At 38.1% G+C, this 14,753-nt stretch overlaps 1 protein-coding gene across 1 annotated transcript in view; it reads right to left on the reverse strand.

The window, feature by feature from the left end:
* Nucleotides 1–11,656, reverse strand: part of CR1 (complement C3b/C4b receptor 1 (Knops blood group)) — a 105,753-nt gene extending 94,097 nt beyond the window's left edge. Inside the window, exons 1-3 of the mRNA XM_087439670.1 lie at nucleotides 11,410–11,656; nucleotides 1,455–1,634; nucleotides 705–804 (exon numbers count right to left, since the gene is read on the reverse strand). Of these exons, the coding sequence (XP_087295796.1) occupies nucleotides 705–804; nucleotides 1,455–1,634; nucleotides 11,410–11,527 (398 nt within the window). The 5' untranslated portion in view covers nucleotides 11,528–11,656. The remainder of the gene's footprint in view (nucleotides 1–704; nucleotides 805–1,454; nucleotides 1,635–11,409) is intronic.
* Nucleotides 11,657–14,753: the final 3,097 nt, after the last annotated feature.

Raw genomic sequence — 14,753 nt, forward strand, 5'->3', positions numbered from 1 at the left:
AGTAATGTTTCTTAAGGTGGGTGGTGTATACTCTGAAGTTGATCTTATTGTTACTGCAATTTTTATTTTTCACTTATGATATTTTGTATGTATCTTAAGTAAGCAATAAGTAATAAAAATAAAGCAAAAGTTAAGATACAAGGTGAAGCAGTCTCCCCACTTCTTTCCAAAATTGGTTGTCTCCCCCAAGAATAAGCCAAAAATATGCCCACAGCAAGATTCCTGCACTGTATGCACTTCTGGAGGACAAGTGCTGTAACAATTAAGATTCCACCATATCTGCTCCATCATCCAAACAAATCATTATTTCCCATGTCTCCCTGAGCCCATCATCTCCAGCTCTTGTTGCTTTGACAGTATATGTGTGGATCAACTAATGTTTGTTTCATTTGCTTGTTTAGAGAGCTGATCTCTCCCATCTAATGAATGCTTCACTTGGTTTTAGATGCATTAATTTGGTGTGCAATAGTCCCCCCACCCCCACCCCAGTTTCTAGCATGGGTACAGGTTTTCCTATTTTTCAGATTTTTGTTTTGTCATTTCAAGGGTACTTAAATGACTGGATTCAAGCTACCACATCTACTTAGAAAACCTACTGCTATATTTTTAATAGACAGGTAGTTTAACTCTCCTTTCTAAGACTATTGTTTAGAGATTAGTGTTATGATTCTAGAACTGTCATCCCAGTGCTACTGTAAACTCACCCTTCATTACAAAGATAATTAACAGTTGATCCAAACTGAATGTCTCCGTTTGTGACCATTTTGCCATTTTTGGGTTCTGGAGGAGTTCCACATGATTTACCTATGGGAAAGAAGCAGAGTTTTGGGACTGGGTGTAGAATACTTCAAACTTCTGTTAGTACCTTCCCAACCCGGCTGTAGCTTACTGAAGAGTATTGCAGTTCCAGAGATTTTGCAACATTGAGGAAACTGACAAGACTGCCTTGGGATCAGCCACCTACTAAGCATCACTTCCAAAAAGACCTCGTCTCCTGATCTGTCTCATCTCCATATTGTGCCTCCCAGAAAAATGTAAATTTTGTTTATTACCAAAGTGTTTTCTCTGTAATTCATCCAGTGTAAATCAAAGGTCTGGAGGTCTGGGATTATCTCCCCACCTAGTTGTTCAATGAACTTTTCTTTCCTTTCCTGAGTCATTCATTACTTAGTTTCAGTTGTGAAAATGGGAAACCCCTAGTGAATGGAGATTTTCCCACAATCATGTCTTATCATGGTCATTTCCCTTGAAATGAAATTGTAGCGAAGGTGTCAGGAACTCAAAGCAATAGGAAGATATGACCTACAAGAATAACTCTCACAACTACTATGCCTTAGGCAAACTTATCGAGTCACATGTGTCTTAGTTCCAAAATTTGAACAATTGACTCAGATCTTATGGATCTTATGGATGTTAGACTGACACAGGGGAGTTCTCAGTTGAGAGTTACTTACGTTTACACACGTCCTTAGGACTTGACCAGACCGAGTTTTCTAGGCAGGTGATAGAGAACTCTCTCCTGTAGTAACCAGGGCGGCATTCATACTTAAAAGACGTCCCAATGGGAAACTCGTTCTCCTCACTCAATGTTGTAGGCCTGGCAAATGGGAACCACTCCGGGGCTTTGCACTGACCTGGAGACCAAGACCACAGAGACGTCAAAGTTAATGGAGAAACTTCTATTCCACTTCATCTTTGTCTCCAGTATGCTTTATAGATGTGGTCAAAGAAGAAAAAGAACACTTGAACATGGTGAAAGGATTGCTTCCCTTAGTAGCAGCCTTAGAAATGAGCTTTTAAAATCAGCATCTACACATTTAAAGTCCCTGCTATTTTGAAGGCAATTAAGATTATATATACAGTAGTCCCTCCTTATCTGCAGTTTCACTTTCCATGGTTTCAGTTACCTGAGGTCCTAAAATATTAAATGGAAAATTCCAGAAATAAATAATTCATAAATTTTAAATTGCATGCTATTTTGAGTAGTGTAATAACCTCTGGCACCATCCCTCTTCGTCCTGCCAGGGATGTGAATCATCCCTCTGTCCAGCGTCCATCCACACTGTATACACTACCTGCCCATTAGTCACTTAGTAGCTGTATCAGTTATCAGATTAACTGTCACAGTATTACAGTGCTTGTGTTCAAGTAACCCTTATTTTACTTAACAATGGCTCCAAAGTGCAAGAGCAGTGATGCTGGCAATTTGGATATGGATACACACACACACACACACACACACACACACAGTCTTTCATTGAAGGGAAACTAATTAGTAGTTTCAAATTTTAGTCAGTCAGGAAGTCCTGTGCTCCGGCTTCATCTATCCCATTCTCATTTATCATTCTCTTGTGTAATAAGATGCACTCATGCATTTCATCATCCATCTTCACACTCAGTGGTCCACCCAGCCCTAGCAGGACTGTAAGCCTCTTCTCTGGCCTTCAGCAGCAGTCACCACTGTTGGAAGTCTGTTGCCAAGTCAGTTATTTCAGCACAAGGAAATTTCAGCACATGCTTTGAATACAAAGCTTAACAACTAAAGCTATACTTTACTTTATGAAAGCACATATTTAGAAATGTATATTTTGAATTAAATATTAGACTCAGCTACTTCCCCTTAAGGCCTAGTAGGTTTAAGTTAAAGTAATAAAAATACTATTTAGGGTCAAACAATATGTAATCAAAAAGAAATATCTGTTGGAAAAATATCATTGTTTTACTTGAGTTTTGGAACTGTCTTCTCTGTGTTTTTTTAGTCTTCTGTTCCTCCCCACACTCCCTATGAATTAATTCAAATTATGGAGGGTACATTGAGACCAGTCGATCAATTGGTCGTTTTTATTAGTTTTCAAAGAACCAGCTTTTAGCTTTGTTGATTTATTTGCTCTTATCTTTATTTTATCTTTATTTCTATTTTCTTGAGTTTATTTACTGTTCTTTTTTTAAAAATAAATTTCTTGAGATAATTACTTGGATTTTTTTTCAGCTTTTCATAATTTCTCAAATAAGCATTCAGACTTCTATTTTTATTCTAAGCATAGATTTAGCTGCATTCCATAAATTTGATGTGTCACATTTTCATTTTTTTACTTCAAAATTTTTGGTAATGACCATTGTGATTTCTTCATTGACCCATGGTTTATTTAGAAATGTTCTGCATAATTTACCAACGTTTGAAAAAATTTTTAAGCTGTATATTTATTATCAATTTTTGAAGTTGATTGAGCCTTGTTTTATGGCTCAGCATATGGTCAACCGTGGTAACTGTATCATATCTATTTGTAAAAAATGTTTGTCTGTGCTAATAGGTGCAGTGTTCTGGGTATGTCAGTGAGGACCAATCTGTTAGTCATATTTGTTCAAATCTTCCAGATACTTACTGATTTTAGGGGGGTTCTGCATATTCTACCAAATACTAAAGTAATTGTGTTAAAATATTGTATCTTATTGTACATTTGTCTTATTTCTCTTTCTAATTCCATTTTTTAATTTATATATTTTTTAAATTATATTTTGTGGTAGACTGACCCTTTATCAATAGAAAATCTCTCTATCTCTAGTAATGATTCTTGCCTCAAATTCTACTTTGTCTACTTTATTTGTAGGACAAATAAAAAACAAATAGGGCCCGGCCAGGTGGCGTAGTGGTTAAGTTCGATGTGCTCCACTTCGGCAGCGCAGGGTTTGTGGGTTTGGATCCCGGGTGTGGACCTACCTACACACTGCTTGTCAAGCCATGCTGTGGTGGGGTCCTACATACAAATTAGAGGAAGACTGGCACAGATGTTAGCACAGGGACAATTTCCTCACCAAAAAAAAAAAGTGTGAAAAAATAAAATAAAAAATAGAAAACAAATCATAACATTATAGATTTACTCCTCCACATATCAATAATTATGTTAAATATACACATGCAATGATAATTTCAAGATAAAGATTGTCATAATGCCACATTTGCCAAATCAGCTTTCTTTTGGTTTGTTTTTGTATGGTGTGTTTTCCATCCTTTTATATTCATCTGTTCTGTCTGAACATGTATATTGTTTCTTTTGTGTGGACCATATATAGTTTTCATTTTTAATTCATTATGATAGAGGTTCCCAAACTTACTCAGTTCACAGCGCCCTTAGGGTCTCAGTTTATTAAATTTTATATTATGTATATTAAATATTAAATATAAGTATTTATACTTAATAATTTTATATTTATAAATTATATATGTATACTAATATTATATATTATATATAAATAGAAATTTAAAGAAATATGATACAGATGAAATAAACATTTTAAATGCTTTGCTAATCATGATGCTTCATATGGTTATTATCAAACGGGACAAAATATAGACACAATGAGTTTCTCTGTTGACAATGGTGGATGTAAAGCTATATTTCAACTAGTTTCTTGATACTTTCTAGATTTTTTGTTGTTGTCAACTTTGGTCAGTTGTGATTAAACTGACTTCCTCCTAATGTCTCTGACAAAGTGTTCGTGTGTCTGTGTGGGGGTAGGGGTGGGGGTGGGGGCGATTGTCAGCTATGCCATTTTCTTGTTTGCTTGAGTTGGCCTTATTGGAATTATCTTCACTCAGTGTTTCTAGACAGGAAGGTTTTGAGTTACTTGTCCAAGCATGAAGTTTGTTAGATAAAACTAGGTAATGTAAACCATAAATCTACTCATCCGAGCATATGTAAACTGAAATATGTCGTAAAACATAAAGCCATGCCCATTCCACTCAGCCTTTTCTGATCATTGGAGCTGAGATATCTCCCTTTTCAGTCATCCTGTGGCCTTTAGGCTCTCTTTTGTGACTTCCTAGTCATGGATTCTTGCATTTGCCTGGGGATTTCCTGGTTACGAAACACTGTCACGTACACAGCTGCATCTGTTTTTCACAATAACCCTCTCAGATAGCAGATGTCAATTATGTTCATTTTATACACATGGATACTGAAAGTTAGGGATGTTAATTGACTTGCTGGGTCCACAACCCCCAGTTAGTAAGTAGCGGAGGCAAGAAACCCAAAACCCTGACCTCCTAATTAAGGAGATTTTGTAAGCCCCACCACCCTACTTCTATATGCATACCCTTTGGGGGCATAGGTCTCTCTTATACTTCTTTTAGACTCTAAAGTGCTGTGCACACTGTTGGCATTCCATCAGCATTTTCTTTACCTAAATTACTTTGGCAAGGGGCCGGCCTGGTGGCGCAGGCGGTTGGGTGCGCGCGCTCTGCTGCGGCGGCCCGGGGTTCGCTGGTTCGGATCCCGGGCGCGCACCGACGCACTGCTTTGGCGAGCCATGCTGTGGCGGCGACCCATATAAAGTGGAGGAGGATGGGCATGGATGTTAGCCCAGGGCCGTCTTCCTCGGCAAAAAAAGAGGAGGATTGGCGGATGTTAGCACAGGGCTGATCTCCTCACAAAAGAAAAAAATTACTTTGGCAAGTAAATTACAATAATTACAAGTTTATTTTCTGTTAAAGTGTGTAGAGTTAGTTTGGCATGAGCCTATTTTATTGGGAAAACGCTGGAGGACCTCAGTGTCCAGTGATCTCAAAAGCTCTCCTGAATGAGTGTGTTCCAGATTCAGCCTGGGATTTAATCTCTGCAACGCATGAGCTCTACCATTCCCACTGGCCAATATGAGAAATCCTGAAGGAAGTGGACCCAACTAGTCATTAGGCCTGGATGGTTGCTAAGTTGCTTCTTTCCTATTCAGTGGCTTTAATCAGAATTAGGGGACTTATTCTGTGCTCTTTACTTAAGCAAAGGATGGTGGTCCAAGAAGGCTCATATTTCTTACTTATTTTTCCCTAATATTATTAGATGGCCTTATATCTATTACTACACATTTTCTTTATTAAACCAACCGTTGTTAAGCAAGGGTGCCCTTGCCTATAATTCTTGCCTCAACTTGTGCCACTCTGTCCTCTCACTGTCCTGTAGCCCTTTCCCCTTCTTTAAGTTTAAGACATATGTTCTTTCTCCTGTCTCTGATATTCCTTCTGTGTGATATGCTTTTATCTTCACTCTAACTTCCACTCTTCTAGGTCGCTGCTAAAATGCCATTTCCTTATTGAAGCCTTCCCTGACCTTCTCAGGGATTTTGAATCTAAACTACTTCCGTCTACCCCATCCCATAATAATTTCTAATCAAACTCTTTACTTTTCCTTTTACATCACTTATTATACATTGTACTTTTCATATTTGTGTGCTTTTTTTTTTTTGTGACGGAGACCAGCCCTGAGCTAACATCCATTGACAACCCTCCTCTTTTTGCTAGAAGATTAGCAAATTTAGATTGGCCCTGGGCTAACACCCCTGCCCATCTTCCTCCACTTTATATGGGACACCACCACAGCATAGCTTGACAAGCACTGTGTCGGTGCACACCTGGGACCCGAACCTACAAACCCTGGGCTACGCCACCGGGCTGGCCCCTATATTTATTTCTGTGCTTTTAAAAATATCTATTTCTCTCAAGAGATATTAGACATGCATTATATGAGGGCAAGAGACCCTGCTATTTTTATTCCTTTAAATTAATACCTAGTCCAGGTGCTTAGCCCTCAATTATAATCATTCAGTGCATATTTGTTGGAATGAACAAATGAATGATGAATTGCCTAAAAAAACTTAAAAAAAAAAAATCAAGAGTCCAGGCTATATTCTCGAAAACTCTGATTCGGGGGGTTACAGCCCAGGAATCTATATTTTTAAAAAGTCTCACAGGTGATTTTGATGGATAACAGCACTTTGAGAACCACTGTGATAAAGAGTAAAAGACTACCAAGTAAACAACAACTCCTGTGATTTCAAATGTTATGCCTTCATCTTTTCTGTGGTTAATATGTGGGATAAATATAATTTGGATGTTTGTCTCATCCATTGACGTTGGGCAAGGGAGCAGATTCCAAGTGGAGCTTCTGGTGCCAAAAGTTTTACTAGGAGAGGCTGAAAGTCACAGAAAAGCTGACAAGGAGAGGATGGAAAGAGATCTAAAGTGACAAAGCAAATGAATGAACTATTCTTGGAATGGTATTTCTTTCCTTTAATGACCTAACATTCTTACCTGAGTTCTTGGAATAGTATATGCAATAATAAAAATACAAATTTGGATAACAGCCCAAATAAAAAGGAATATATGAACCTTCACCAGAGAAAGCTTGATCTAGTTTCCTTTTCCTCCTTCATTACCAATCCCTCAAATTATATTATATTAATATATTATTAAATACATTATATTATATATTATTAATATATATTATATTAATTAATTAATAATTATTTAATATTTTTTATTTTATTATTATTTAATAATTTTATCATTATATAATTAAATTGTTAAGATTATTAATTAGATAATTGATAATTAATATATAATAATATTAATTAATTAATATAAATAGATTAATATGAACTCTACAAACTCAAGATCTACCATAGTTAAAAAAATTTTTTGTATAGCTTTATTAAGATATATTACATAAATAATTTTAAAAGTATTTAAAGTGTACAATTAGATGACTTATTTGACATATGTATGCACCATGAAACCATCACCACAGTCAAGACAACAAACATTTCCATTACGCCCCTACAGTTTCCTCATGTTCCTTTGTAATCCATCCCTCTACCTCCTTCTTTAGGCAACCTCTGACCTGCTTCCTCTTACTATAGATTGATTTGACTTTCTAGAATTTCATAAAAACTGAATCATTCATTTTGTATTTTTTTTTTGTCTAGCTTTTACACAGCATAATTATTTTGAGATTCATCCAGATTGTTGCATATATAAAAAATTGTGGGGTTTCTTTGCTGAGTAATATTCAGTTATACAATATACCTTAATTTAGTTTATCCATTGAGCTGTTGAAGACCATTTGAATTTTTTCCAGTTGTTGGCTATTACAAATAAAGCTGCTGAGAAAATTCACGTACAAGTCTTTGTGCTTTCATTTCTCTTGAGTAAATACCTAGGAGTAAAACACTTAGTCATATGATACATGTGTGTTTAACTTTTTAAGGAACTGCCAAACTGTTTTCCAAAGTGGTTGTATCATTTTACCAATGAGTAATGTATGATAATTCCAGTTACTTCACTTTATTGTCAACACTTGGAATGCTGTTTTTAAAATTTTAGCCATTCCAGTGGGTGTATACTGTCATCTCATTGCGGTTTGTGTCTTGGATGACACAGTCTAATTTCAAATTCTCCTGATTTGAAACTTCCATTCAAGGCAGGTTGATTTATTCTGTGCTATAAGCACAATTTACTCATTATTTCTTCCATGTCTGTTCAAATGTGAGCTCTCAACATGGAATACACTCTGCTCCCCAACCTGCATATTCTACTATTTAATGAAGGGACCTGCAAATGTTTTGCTTAAGCACCTCTATCAGTTAAAGAAAAAAAGAGCATGCACTTGCAACAATTTTATATTTAAATATGTTTATATATTTTAAAATATGTTAATAGATTATATATTATATTTGGTATATTATATAATATATAATTGTATGTATTATAATACCTATTATATATAAACTATATCAACTTAATATTATATATTATAATTATATATTATATAGCTTAAAGCCATTATATATAATTATACAATGTAATTATATATGTTATATAACAACATAAATATAACATAACGTTATATGTTTTATAATATAAATATAAAATAATTTATGTGTATAAAATATCATGTTATATAACAGAAATATAACATAATTATATGTTATATATTATATATTAAATATATTTAATTTTTATATTTATAAGTTATACATGTATACTAATATTATATATTATATACAAATAGAAATCTAAAGAAATATGATACAGATTAAATAAACATTTTAAATGCTTTGCTAATCATGATGACTTCATATGATCATTATCTAACATCTAAAGGGACAAAATATAGACACAATGAGTTTCTCTGTTGACAATGGTGGATGTAAAGTTGTATTTCAACTAGTTTCTTCATACTTTCTAGATTTTTTGTTGTTGTCAACTTTGGTCAGTTGTGACAGTGTTTCTTCCTCTTAATGTCTCTGACAAAGTGTTCGTGTGTCTGTATGGGGGTGGGAGTGGGGGGATTGTCAGCTATGCCATTTTCTTGTTTGCTTGAGTTGGCCTTATTAGAATTATCTTCACTCAGTGCTTCTATGCAGGAAAGTTTTGAAGTTACTTGTCCAATTGTGAAGGTTATATTAGATGAACAAGGTAATATAAACGATAAATCTACTATCTGAGCATATATAAACTGAAATATGTTACAAAGCACAGAAAGCAAACCAGAACCCCCCTCCTTTCTACCTTGCATCTCTACATGCAGGGTAACACAGTTAAGATCTGACCTGAGGACCCGGTGAGGGCGCCAGAGTCTACCTTATATTAAACACTGTCGTAATAATACTTAATTAGTGTGCTAATTTTTATATAAAATAAATATCCCTGTGAATCATCCTGTACAACCATTTTTCGGATTCACTCCTTAAGTGCTGCTAAAGCCATGCCCCTTCCACTAAGCCTTTCTGATCATTGGAGCTGAGATGTCTCCCATTTCAGTCATCCTGTGGCCTTTAGGCTCTCTTTTGTGACTTCCTAGTCATAGTTCCTAGGATCTGTGTGGGGATTTCCAGGTTACAAAACACTGTCACATACACTGCCTCATATGATTTTCCCATTAACCCTCTCAGATAGCAGATGTCAATTATATTCATTTTATACACGTGGACACTGAAAGTTAGGGATGTTAATTGACTTGCTGGGTCCACGATCCCCAGTTAGTAAGTAGCAGAGGCTGGAAAACCCAGAACCCTGGCCTCCTAATTAAGGAGATTTCGTAACCTCCGCCACCCTACTTCTATATGCATACACCTTGGGGGCATAGAGAGACCTCTTATACTTCTTTTAGACTTTAAAGTGCTATGCACACTGTTGGCATTCCATCAGCATTTTCTTTACCTAAATTACTTTGGCAAGTAAATTACTAGATAGTTTAGTTTAGGCTGTTTCACCCTAAGAGGTTATTGTGATAACCTTAGTAAATATTTTTTTACAATTAATAGTGTCTGAGATTGTTCTATAACAGTAACTGAACAAACATGGGCAAACTATAACAACATTCCAGTGAGAAGGAGGCCAGCTACTCACAAGGTCCACAAAAATTTCTAAGCATTGACAATAGATTGCTTACTTGGCATACTTCTCTTTTGAAAATAAAACTTCAGGTTTTATCACATTTCTTCACCTGATAGGTTACTTTCTGATGTCTAACGAGATAAAATATGCATAACAACTTTTGTGGAAACTTTTGTGTGGTTTTCCTTTTTCCTTACTCTCTTGAAAGAGAAGGCACCATCAAATAATGAATGAAAAATGTCTAGTGACAGCAAAGAGCAAACTCAGTTGTCAAGAAGAGGCTGGACAAAGATAATCAAGACTGCCACTTCAACTGAGAGGTAGCCAGTGAGTCTAAGCAAGGTCAAAAATAAGAAGAGAAGGGTTCTAATTGAAGATGTTTACCTATTTGAAGTTAAGAGGAAGGAAGGGATGATGTGGCTCAAAATTTACATAATAGCCTTTATTGTGTCCTAAACACTATGATTAAAATGCGACAATATGTAAACATCTGTACAGTCACTTCTACCTGCAACTAGTTACACTGAGGGTTCTGGAGCTTGGCTTGCTCTTCTACCTTAAGTGCCTGGCATGGGATATGTCTTAATGTAGACATTCAATAAGTGCGTGTTGATGGTGATGGTGGTTTAGGCTGTGAGTGGGGTGAATATAGCCCAATGCAGGGCAGTTTTAAGGTAATAATTGCACCCCCAGGACTGCTTGTCCAAACACCCTCGTGAACAAAGTGTAATGGTTGGGGGATAGAAATTGGTTAAGTGACAGGCACTGTGTTAGACCCTTGACATGCTCTATGCCATTTAGGTAGCAATGCATTCCCATTTTACAGATGAGGAAACAGACTTAGGTGCAATAACTTTCCCGTTATTAAGTTAAGAAGTTGCTAAGATTAGAACCTAGGTTTGTCAAATTGTCAAATCACCTTTCTTTCACTATGATCAACCCCACCCTATGCATTTGTGACTATCAAAAGGCAAGGAATTTCGTGCAGCATCTGTTTAGCATCTGCGCCCTCCTCTGCGCTGGGCACAACATAAGCCCCTACAGAGGGGAACTCAACTCTTACCCAGAGGCAAAGACGGTCCGGGTACACAGAGGGGATCCCAGAGCTCACCTGCCTTCTCACACGCTTAGCCCACTGAAAACGATACCTCAGGACCAGAGCGCCCAGCGGGGCGCGTGCCCGCTGCGCCCCTGCTGCCCCGCCCGCTGGGGCCGCTTCCCACGCCAGCGCCGCGTCTCACCCCAGGCCGCTGGCAGAGCGAGCAGCACCAGAACCGCCAGGAGAGCTCCTCCGGAGCAGGAGAGAGCGGGCGCCAGCGGCCAGAGAGGCTCCGGGCTCCTCGCAGTGGAGGCTCCCATGCTCCCCAAGCACCTCCAGGAACCAGATGCGATCTCGAAGAAAATCAAGTGAGGGGAAAGCGCAGCGAAGAGAGACCACACGCCAAGGCTCCGTGCCCGGGGTGTGAGAAGTGCGGCCGGGTTCCGGGGAAAAAAAGTTTTTTGACCACAGCTTCCCCTTAATGGGCGAGGTCTTGTTTACTCCCAATTTGCATAGTTTCTAACGAGTGTCGCTTCCAGAGAACTTAGGGACCCAGGTACCGGAGTAAAATCTGGCAATGCTTCAGCTCCTTGATGTATTTTGCGTGTGAGGATGGGCAGTTGCGGACAAAGGCGGTGGATTCTCGCAGCTCCGCTTCCGTACACCTCTGCCTGACTTTTCCCCTTTGCAAGATTCCGCGTGGGTAGGTTACCTAATGAAATGCCTGCTCTCTGTGTTGAAACGACAGTCGCAGGCAACATGTACGGTGGACAAGGAATATGAAGAACTGATTATTTTATGCAGAACTGAGATATACCAAACCATTGAAAGATTTTTTTAGGTTAGTGGCTTAAATTTGCATTTAAAAAATATAATTCTGTCTATAGTATGGAGACTGAATTGGAATAAGGCAATAGTATATGGGGGAGACCAGGAAGGAGGCTTTTGCCATCATCCATGTGAGATTTGAGGGTGACCTTGACTGGGGATAAGGTGGACAATTAAGAAAGCTATTGGAGATGGAAGGAACAGAATTTGCTCATGCATTGGATTTGGGTTACTTCCTTTCTTAAAGTTAGTGGTGAGAAAAAGAGGATTCAGTGGTTAGCCCCTGAATAGGATTCATTTGAATGATGGTACTGTTTATTGAAATAAGGAATATAGGGCAGGGACAAGTTTGGAACAGGGAGTTAAGAATTCAAGGGTAAGAGAAAAGAGTGTGTGTGGTAGGCTAAATAACGGTCCCCCAACGATGTTCACATCCTAATCCCCAGAATCTGTGATTATGTCATCTTACGTGGCAAGAGGGATTTTGCAGATGTGATTAAATTAAGAATCTTGAGATGGGAGATTTTCCTGGATTATCTGGGTGAGCAATGTAATCATTGCTTATAATGATTATAATGGGGTCCTTATAAGAGGAAGGCAGTAGATCAGAGTGGGAGAAGGTGATGACTGAAGCAGAGAATGGAGTGATGCTGCCATAAGCCAAGGAATGACAGCCGCTTCTAGAAGCCGGAAGAGGCAAGGAACAAATTCACCCTGAAGCTTTCAGAAGGAACCAGTCCTGCTAAAACCTTGGTTTTAGCCAGGTAAGACTCATTTTGGACTTCTGACCTCTAGAATTATAAAAGAATAAATCTTTGTGATTTTAAGCTACAAGGTAATTTGTTACAGCAGCAACGGGAAACTAACATGGGAGCGAGAGGGTAGCTTGATCAAAGGAGAGTGCCAAAGGTTTTGGGGTTGTTTTTTTTTTGTTTTTTAACCAAGAAAGACTTGGGCATGGCACAGATAGAGTTTAATGAGGACCAGGAGGTATGGGAATGTTCTTGGAAAAGGTTGGAAATATGGGCAGTTTGTTGATTATGAAGCTGGACTTCCAGAAATACCCGACAAGAGGCCTTTTGAAAAGGAAATAGGTGGAAGAGAGTCAAAATCTCAGGAGCTGATGCAACTATGAAGGGAGAACATGTAGAATAAACAATAGGAAGATCAGGATGGAAATGGATGAATCACTTCCATGCAGAGGTTTTTAATATTCTTGTGTATCATGGACCCTTTTGCCTGTTTGATCAAGCCTATGGGACCCCTTCTCAGAATTAATTTTTTTTCTTTTGAGTGAGGAAGATTGGCCCTGAGCTATTATATGTTGCCAATCTTCCTCTTTTTGCTTGAGGAAGATTGTTGCTGAGCTAACATCTGACCAATCTTCCTCTATTTTGTATGTGGGACGCCACCACAGCATAGCTTGGTGAGTGGTATGTAGGTCTGCACCTGGGATCTGAACCCCCAAACCCCAGGCCACCGAAACAGAGTGCATGAACTTAACCACAACACCCCTGGGCCGGCCCCTCAGAATTAGTTTTTTAATGCATAAAATAAAGTACATAGGATTTCACAGGAAACCAGTTATGTTGAAATTTGATTCCAGCCATGAACCTTTGGAGGTCTGTGGCCCCTAAGATAAGAACCTTAGATTTAAAAATTAATAGAAACAAGAGTCAGTTGTTTCTAAAGCAAGCATTGGAATGAGTTGTTTGGAGGTGGAGTAATTCCAAATATCAAATGCTATAGAGAGGGGAGTAGGATGAGGGTTGGAAAGATATTGTAGCAGATATTTTAGTCGCTATGTTAGCTCTTTTCTCCTCCATGCATAGCTATGATTCATGGTGGAGTAGACACTCAGGGTGGAAAACTAGCATTCTCTACTCAGTGCAGCTTCACTAATGGAGACCAACCTACACAGTCCAGCAAACCTATATCACGTAGCTCACACAAACATTCCAGAATAGTGTCTTACTTCATTTGTCCCTCTTACTCAAATCTCAGCTCTTACCCTTACTAGTTGAGAAAGATACTTTGGCAGGTCCCAAAGGCCAGGTATGTTTCTTATTTTCCATTAATTTCCATTAGGCCCTCTCCCAAGACTCTATTGCAAAAAGTATCTACTTTGATCATATCACTTATCACACCTCCTTCTTAATACATCCAATATTCTCTCAAGGATCTGATGTCACCCTTTCAAATTATTCTCAACAGAGCAATGGAAGAAGCCAGATCATAGTAGGCTGAGGAAAAGGGAGTAAAAGATTCAATTCCCCAGCCTTACATCACATGCTATCAGAAAACACTGCTCATTATCACTGCTTTTTGCACTAATCTCCTAGCATCTGCTTTCTCCCCACATTCCTTGAAAGGTTCTAGCTTCTAGCAACCTTCTCTACTGTTAGTCCTATCATAGGCCTCATTGATTCGATATTCACATTCAAATTTTCCAATTTTCAAATACCTGGCCCTTCAGCGCCTTGATCTTCTCTGCCAATGATCTTGTCTTTCACTCTACTCTGCCACTTCTGCCTATGGCCATATCTTAGATCTTGTCCTCATTAATAACTGCAACCCCTGCATAACTTCGACCATCTACTGTCCAACCACAATCTTATTCTTCTAGTTCACCTCTAGTACCCTGGCTCCAGTAATCTTTGAATCTCTCAGTACCTACAATCCATTGATCTTACCACTATCTTTCAGTCTCAAACCCCC

The sequence above is a fragment of the Ceratotherium simum genome, chromosome 2 (genome assembly GCF_057802395.1).
Source record: "Ceratotherium simum simum isolate JZ-2026a chromosome 2, ASM5780239v1, whole genome shotgun sequence".
In the NCBI taxonomy this organism is placed as follows: domain Eukaryota; kingdom Metazoa; phylum Chordata; class Mammalia; order Perissodactyla; family Rhinocerotidae; genus Ceratotherium; species Ceratotherium simum.